Genomic DNA, 8,371 nt, shown 5'->3' on the forward strand with positions numbered 1-8,371 from the left:
GACAGGGTCTCACTCTGTCCTGCAGGCTGGAGTGCACTGGTGCAATCACAACTCACTGCAGCCATGATCTTGGGCTCAGGTGATCCTCCCACATCAGCCTCCTGAGTAGCTGGGACTACAGGCACATGCTCCATACCTGGTTAATTTATTGTATTTTTTTTTTTTTTTGTAGAGATGGGGTTTCACCATGCTGCCTAGGCTGGCATTATCAGGTCAGGTGTTTGTTTGTTTGTTTTGAGACATTGTCTCCCTGTCTTCTAGGCTGGAGTGTTAGCTAGTTTTCTGTTGAAAATGTCAACTAAGTCGACTTTAAAGTGACATAATAAAGCCATACTTGTATCCCTCAGTCTAAACTGATAAACAATTACTGTTAAATATAAAAGTGTGTATTCTAGTTGCATTCCTGTACAAAATACTATAAAAACTTGCTGGTTGGATGATATTCCATTTTCTGTCTACTTAGAAACTAAGTTTTTAAATGAAATTAAAATGTTTCCTTGACTGAAGTGAAACAATGTTAATTACTATTTAAGTACCCCAATCACAATAAAGAAATGAGTGAGTGAATGATGAATGAGCTATTTATCACAGAATTGTGAAGGACCAAGATTCCTCAATGTAGCCATTCTATTAAGCTGAACACAAGATGCAGATAATGAGATCATCTCACAAAATATTTGGGGGAAAGACAATTTGCAAGAATGTCCTATGCAAATACCCGGACTTGTCACTTCATCAGCAAATGTCAGCATCGTCTGTGGGGCCAGTAATCACAAGAAACAATTGTATGACGCTTTTAGCCATTTGTTTTACTTAACTGGCACAACAACCCACTGAGAGTAGAGGCTAGAAATTATTGCATCATTATCCATTTGACATCTTAGGAAGCAGAGGCTCAGAACAGGGAAGTGACTTGCCCAAAGTCAACAGGCTGGTTGGTGGCAGAACTGGATCTCAAAGCAGGATCTTCTAATACCAGATCTCATCTTCTTTCCTCTGCATTCCATACTTCTCCAGGTAAGCATGTCAGGGCAGGCTTGGGCGTTCTAGAAGACAGAGAGGAAGAAAAGAAGGCAAGGGGAACTAGGAGAGAGAAGGACGAGAGAAGGAGGAGGTGTTTGACTAGAAGTGCGTCCAACCAGGCCGGGCACAGTGGCTCACGCCTGTAATCCGAACACTGAGAGGCTGAGGCGGGCGGATCACCTGAGGTCAGGAGTCGGGACCTTCTGGCCAACATGGTGAAATCCCATCTATACTAAAAATCCAAAAATTAGCTGGGCATGGTGGCGCACGCCTGTAGTCCCAGCTACTCAGGAGGCTGAGGTAGGAGAATCGCTTGAACCCTAGAGGCGGAAGTTGCAGTGAGCCGAGATCACGCCATTGTACTCCAGCCTGAGTGACAGAGCGAGACTCTGTCTGAAAAAGAAAAAAAAAGTCCAACCGCTCTCGATTTCCCCCAAACACGCCTCACGTGGCAACAGTGCCACAAGTTTCCCTGCCTCTGGGTTGGCAGCGAATGTTATTTTATCAGTTGAAAATCATGTCAGAAAATTAAATGCTCAAAAGAAATCTCAAGATTTCCCTGCTCTGTGGTTCTGACAGCTGAACTTGGCTCCACCCACCAAGGCCAGTGGTCACATTCAAAGCCTCTGGAGCCGAAGCCACCGCGGCGCGTAGGGGATGAGGCGAAGAGGGTTTGTGAAGGTGGTGGGGATCCGGGCTAAGGTCGGGCTAAGGAGAGGGGGAGCCTGCGGCAGAGCTGTGGTTGGGGGATGTGGGTTTTGTGGCTGAACTCGATGGTGGGGTAGGAAACCAGGATCTGGGCTGGGTGGTGTGGCGTTTACACGTCCAGGAAGGTTTGGGGAGCTGAGCGGCTGAGACAGCCAGAGAAAGACCTGGGAGCGAGCGAGGCCGGGGGGTCCCGGAGCCCTGGGACGCGAGCGATCCCCTCTCGAGCGCCCGGGATTGGGCGCTCCCCTGAGCCCGTCTCCTCAGGCCCCGCCCACAGCTCCGGGCGCTCGCCGGGCCGCGGAGAGGGGGACAGAGCTGGCTTGGGGGAGGGGGAGAGGGAGGCTCGTGCACGCGCTCCACTGGCTGCGGGTGCGCGAGCCGCGCGCTCCCGCCGCCCGCGTCGCCATCTTTTCCCCCTCCGTCTGTCTGTCTGCGGTTGGCTTTGTCAGTCTGCAGCGCCGTCCCTCGGCTCCCCGCCATCGGCTCGGCTCGGAGCCCCTTCCGCCGGTCGGGCCCAGTCCCGGAGTGCCCTGGTCCGGCTGGCCTGAGCTGCGGTCCCGGGCCCATTGTCCGGCGGTCCGTCTGTCTGGAGGCGGGGCCCAGGGACCCGGAGCGCAGCGCTGCGCCTAGGCGCCGGGTAAAAAGACCCCCGAGCCCTCCCTCCCGGGCCGGGCTAGGGATACGGGCTCCTCGCCCCCTCGCGGCCGCCGGCTGTCTGTCCTTTTGTCTGTCTGCGCTGAGGAGGGCCGGGGGCCAGCTCCGGCCTGGGGGCAGCCCGGGCTCGCCCTCCCCGCGCCCACTCCCGATCCCTCCCCGGCCGCTCCTCCTGCTGCCCCTTGGCGCTCTCGGGCGCGGGCCGGGGGGCGTTTGCGCGGGCCGCGGGCACCCCGCCTCTTCGGGCTCTGGCGGGGACGGCCCCGGCGTCTGACAGCCTTGGGTGGAGCTGGGGGAGGGGAGGATGGGCGTGGGCGTGCAGACTGGGGGTATCGGTCCCAGCGTCTGGGTCTCGCAGAAAAGCTTCTAAATTTAGATTTCTGAGAAGATTGTGTTGTCTAAAGGTTTGTCTGAGCCGCCTCGGAAGACCTCCGGCTCTTGTCTGATAATTCCTGGGAATTTACCTGGACTCGTGCTTGAAGGAGAAGAGGGACCATCTCGGCTGATTAGACACACGCCCCAGACCCAACCCCAGGGGACAGGTGAACAGCCAGGCGGCTAGGTGACCAGCTTTCTTGTCCTCTCTTTTTTGGCAGATACAGATCACTTGGATTCAGACGAGTTTGCTTTGCTCCGTGGGAACTGCACCAGCGCTGGAGGTGGGAACGCTCTCTCTTTTCTTCAAGCTGGGATTTCGTCCGTTTTTTTCTTGCTAAAGTCTGTGGTGTGCCCTAGAAGCTGCAACCTAACACCTGTGGGAGAGCAGAGACAGTGTTCAAGGGAGATGTTGCACCTTCCCAAGGACTCTTACCCTCGCTCTAAAGACGGACAGTGCTGTCTTCTTTTTACAATAGAATCCCTTTAGACCTGAATCTCACCGTTAACCCATCTTCCCAGCCCATGTTCAGGCAGCTATCTGTTTACATTTTTGGTTTGGTTTCAGATTTGAGCTTGGAAATTGAGGCAGTGCTAAAGTAAAACGGAATGAGTGACCTTTGGGGCTGTGTGTCTCTGGGTTTTATTAGCTTTAATGCCTATAAAACAGTTATCTGGCCTCCGAGATCTTGCTTTGTGGCCAAGAATGTCCTTTCAGCGCCATTTACGTATTTACTTATTTATTTTCAACAGCCCATGACCCTACGGGCCTGTTTTTGTGGGTGTTTTTGTTATTATTTTCATTTTGTTGTGTGGGAGAGGACGTTAATTGCTTATTTTTCTCTTGATCACTCAGGTGTGAAGTCCCGTTGGGTACCATCTGGTCAGTTCCCCATTTGACCACTAGGAGGATTATGAGATGCAGCGACCACTGCTGATTTAAATATGCAGATACTCATCTCTGTCTTCTGACTTGCAGCTTTAGTATTGAAATGTTGCCTGATTCAAATTATCTGGCTTTCCTTCAGAAGAGACTTTATCTTTATCTTACAGTTTCAATTTCTGATCTCAAAGGGAGAAAATATAAAAATTAAGATTCTGATGTTTTCTTCTATAGTAGAGAAGTATAATTTTGTCTCAATATATTATCACATTAAAGGAGTACATTTTAGTTTTTGTTTTTATTTATGTATTTTTTGAGATGGAGTCTCGCTTTATCTCCCAGGCTGGAGTGTAGTGGCTCAATCTCAGCTCACTGCAACATCCGCTCCCTTGATTCTCGTGCCTCAGCTTCCCAAGTAGCTGAGATTTACAGGTGTCTGCCACCACGCCAAAGTAATTTTTGTACTTTTAGTAGAGATGGGGTTTCACCATATTGGCCAGGCTGGTCCCAAACTCCTGGCCTCAAGTGATCTGCCTGCCTTGGCCTCCCAAACTGCTGGGATTACAGGCATGAGCCACCGCACCTGAGCATATTTTTAAAAATATTAATAGAGTCTGCATTAAGCAGTACTTAGTATATTGCCTTCTAGTTAAAATCGATTTTTATTGTATACATTTAGAGTTTTGTTTTGTTTTGTTTTTAATTAAAGGTCTGAAAAAGAACTGTTTGATACGCAGATATGCTAGAAGACTGCCTGAAAGCTGCTTCCTTTGCCACTTCCTGTGGAGGCCTGTCTTTGCCATTTGCGGTTTCTTTCTTCTTTTGGTAAGGGGAGGCAGGATCTGATTATAGGTTTGAGGTCCTTCTAGCTACATAGAGGAGTTAGTTGGCATAACAGGAGGTGAGTCTTCATTAACAGGAGTACAAAGTATAGCTAGCAGTAGTCTCCCATAATTCCTCTTAAGGCAATAAACTATAATTTTATATTTGCTTATTCAGTGTGAGTGTAACTCAAGAAGGCAGGAAGGAACTGAAAGAAAACTTACAGAGTGACCAGATCCATATTCCTGTCTTTGGTAGGAAATCCAATCCCTTTTTGTTCTATGTGTGTTTATTCACTCTATCTTTCTAAGAAAATGTCACAGCTATCAATACTAATCTATCTCAGACTCTCTAACAATGCTTAAGACTGGGACACTCTTTCTGTAGTTAATCAGGAACCTCCAGGCTTACCTATGTATCCCCTTCTCTTTGAGGTGGGGAGCAGATGCATGTCTTGGCAGCATTTTTCGTTTGGGGAGCTTTTCTCTTTGTTCCTCCCAGTGATCTCTTTGCTACACAGAGGCTTGATTGAGAAGAGTCTCTAAAATTATTAACTTTGACTACCACTCTGGAACATGTGAGGAGGGCCAGGTGGTATTCCATACTGGGGTGTTGTATTAGTACTCATCAATGTGGATAGCATCTGTCCCTTCTGGTCAGAGCCCATTTTCAACATTAGAAGTTTGATTTGCTTAGTGCCATGTCATCCACAGTGCATAGCATTGAGCCTCTATCACCAGATAGAGGCTTTATTTCCTATGCTATTCTCATTTACAGATAGCTATTTGAGACATTTTCTGTCTCACAGGGATGTGATGCCTTTGCTATCTGTAAGCAAGATAATGTCACAAAAAATCCACTGGTGTAGATTGCAGGGCTTGACTTCCAGTGGGCATGTGACATTCGAGCTGCCACCCTCTTTGGCTTCCTTTTGCAATTCATGAGGGTTATCTCCTTGAGCCCTCAATACTTCTAACCCTGGTTGCCTGAGTTTTGCTTCCTCTTTTATCCTGTGACCTCGATCGTGATCACTTAACAGTATTCTGGATTCCAAAGATGGATTTAGAGTATAATTCTCTAAATCCTCTGAAGAAGTCCCCTCTTAAACTTTCTGGGACCTTGACATTAGGCTAGAGATTTATTCATTTCTTCCTTTTATTAGTTCAATTGTTTATAATTGGTGAGTTTTGTATGCTCAGGAGCTGTTTTTTAAAGACATTTTATCTCTACATTTTATATAACTGCTGGGGAAAAATGACGTGCTAACAATAACCTTTCTTATTGTAGGTTAGCATCTTGCAAGGAGGTAGCAATATATCCAGTCGTGAAACTGGGAAAGACCAGAGCTCTTGGATCAGGGAAACATGTCCCGTCGGAAACAGACAAATCCAAATAAAGTTCACTGTGAGTATTGGGCTTTGTCTTGTGGAACCTGGGAATGCTGAGGGGTGGCATGGAAGAGTAACCTGAATTTATGGGGGAGGCTTAGCTTACAGTGATTTATGAAGAAGAAAAGGTTAAATTTAAAACACAGTTTGCTGAGCAGAAGAAAAAAAGGAAAAAAGAAAAAGAGTTAAAGATGTTGGATATGATGGATTTAAAGTGTGTCTGGTTGCTGGGGGAGGTGTTAAAAACTGATCTTAGGGGTATGTACACTTGATTTATCTTTAATATCATATTAACAAACAGTTATAAGATACCACCCTGTGCAGATCCATGTGCTAGATGTTAGGGCTGTAAAACAATATAAGATCTATAAGACTGTAATATAGCCTTAGATATATAAATATGAATGATAGTATATGCTAAGTGCCAAACAGATGCTGCAGATTGTACGTACCAGAGAAGTTAGGAGGAAGGAAGTTAAGAGAGCTCTGTGGACTAAAGTAGCAAGGGGAATGCTTAATGAAAAAGCCTCTAGACCATGCGCTTGAGCTGGGCCTTAAAGGGTAGAATGTGGATTTGAAAAAAAAAAAAAAAAATTAAAAAACAAGAGGCAGGGAGAGGGAAAATCAGGTAGGGAAACTAACATGAGCAAAGATAGAAGCGGGAACACAAATATGTTCAGAGGATGAGGAGACTTGATATGAAGCAGAAGTTTCATTTGTTCACAAGTTGTAAGATGTGAAGTTAGAGATGTTTCACTCTACATTGTGGAAGCCTGATTGCCAGGCCAAGTTCAAAGTTCATTCTATAGTCTGTAGGGAACTACTGAAGGTTTGTGTGTATGTTTTTTTTTTTTTTTTTTGAGACAGAGTTTTGCTCTTGTTGCCCAGGCTGGAGTGCAATGGCATAATCTCAGCTCACCACAACCTCTGCCTACCGGTTTCAAGCGATTCTCCTGCTTCAGCCTCCCAAGTAGCTGGGATTACAGGCATGCACCACCACACCCGGCTAATTTTGTATTTTTTTTTTAGCAGAAACAGGATTTCTCCATGTTGATCAGGCTGGTCTTGAACTCCTGACCTCAGGTGATCCGCCCACCTCAGCCTCCCAAAGTGTTGGCATTATAGGCATAAGCCACCATGCCTGGCCACTACTGAAGGTTTTTAAGCAGGGAGAGGGGAATGACATTTAGAATGCAGCATTTTGGTACTATGAAGCAATTTGTGGGATGGATCGCAAGAGGGAGAGGCTAGAAACCAGAAGACGAGGTATACACTGTTACCTTGTATTGTTTTCAGCAGTTTCATATGCATATTTTTCTTTCTTTTTCTTTTTTTTTTTTTTTGAGACAGAGTCTTGCTCTGTCACCGAGGCTGCAGTGGAGCAGTGTAATCTTGGCTCACCGCAACTTCTACCTCCCAGGTTCAAGTGATTCTCCTGACACAGTCCCCTGAGTAGCTGGGATTAAGGTGTGAGCTACCATGCCGGGCTACTTTTTTTTTTTTTTTGAGACAAAGTCTCATTCTGTCTCCCAGGCTAGAGTGCAGTGGTGCCATCTTGGCTCACTGCAGCCTCCACCTCCCAGGTTCAAGCAATTCTCTTGCCTCAGCCTTCCGGGTAGCTGGGACTACAAGTGTGTGCCACAATGCCTGGCTAATTTTTGCTATTTCTTTTTTAGTAGAGATAGGGTTTCACTGTGTAAGCCAGGATGGACTGGATTTCCTGACCTTGTGCTTCGCCTATCTTGGCTTCCCAAAGTGCTGGGATTACAGGTGTGAGCCACCATGCTCGGCCTTTCTTTTTTTTTTATTTTTAGTAGAGACAGGGTTTCACCATGTTGGCCAGGCTGGTCTTGAACTCCCGACCTCAGGTGATCCACCCACCTCTGCCTTCCAAAATGCTCGGATTATAGGCATGAGCCACCATGCCCAGCACATATTTTATTTCAGTAATTGCATGGTAAACTTCTAGAAGGCAGAGAATATGTGCCATATGCATTTCCTTATATATCCTCTCTACTTCTAGCACTACTCATGGAGGATGTTCAAAAAGTGCCTTCTTAAATTGACATTAATATCTCTGCAGATTTGAAAAAATTAACCATTTTCCTATGATCTGGGAAGGTAAGCATTCCCATCCAAATGTTCATTAAAAAGTCAAATAAATAGTGGCTGGGCGCAGTGGCTCATGCCTATAATCCCAGCACTTCGGGAGGCCAAGGTGGGTTAGATCATCTGAGGTCAGGAGTTCGAGACCAGCCTGGCCAACATGGCGAAAACCTATCTCTACTAAAAACACAAAAAATTAGCTGGGCATGGTGGCGGGTGACTGTAATCCCAACTACTCTACTCAGGAGGCTGAGGCAGGAGAATTGCTTGAACCCAGGAGGTGGAGGTAGCAGTGAGCTGAGATCGTGGCACTGTACTCCAACCTGGGCAAAAAGAGTGAGATTCCATCAAAAAAAAAAAAAAAGACAAATAGTTCCCTATTATTATGGACTGATTGAGTAAAGTGCAGCAA

The 8,371-nt window shown here is 46.6% G+C and overlaps 1 protein-coding gene across 20 annotated transcripts in view; it reads left to right on the forward strand.

The window, feature by feature from the left end:
• Nucleotides 1–998: 998 nt before the first annotated feature.
• Nucleotides 999–8,371, forward strand: part of ZNF821 (zinc finger protein 821) — a 26,788-nt gene continuing 19,415 nt past the window's right edge. For 2 of the 20 annotated variants that reach the window (XM_037742355.1, XM_017539368.2), the window contains exons 1-6: nucleotides 2,096–2,368; nucleotides 2,982–3,044; nucleotides 3,617–3,884; nucleotides 4,353–4,468; nucleotides 4,643–4,719; nucleotides 5,753–5,869. Coding sequence is in view for 16 of the 20 variants with exons in the window: in XM_017539368.2 (XP_017394857.1) it covers nucleotides 5,830–5,869 (40 nt within the window). In the remaining 4 variants the exon portion in view is untranslated. Of the gene's footprint in view, nucleotides 1,018–1,484; nucleotides 1,705–2,094; nucleotides 2,369–2,853; nucleotides 3,045–3,616; nucleotides 3,885–4,352; nucleotides 4,469–4,642; nucleotides 4,720–5,752; nucleotides 5,870–8,371 lie in introns of those variants that run through there. The other 18 variants (XM_017539375.2, XM_017539366.2, XM_017539376.2 and 15 more) reach the window with 16 other exon arrangements.

The sequence above is a fragment of the Cebus imitator genome, unplaced genomic scaffold, assembly GCF_001604975.1.
Source record: "Cebus imitator isolate Cc_AM_T3 unplaced genomic scaffold, Cebus_imitator-1.0 Scaffold118, whole genome shotgun sequence".
Taxonomy (NCBI): Eukaryota; Metazoa; Chordata; class Mammalia; order Primates; family Cebidae; genus Cebus; species Cebus imitator.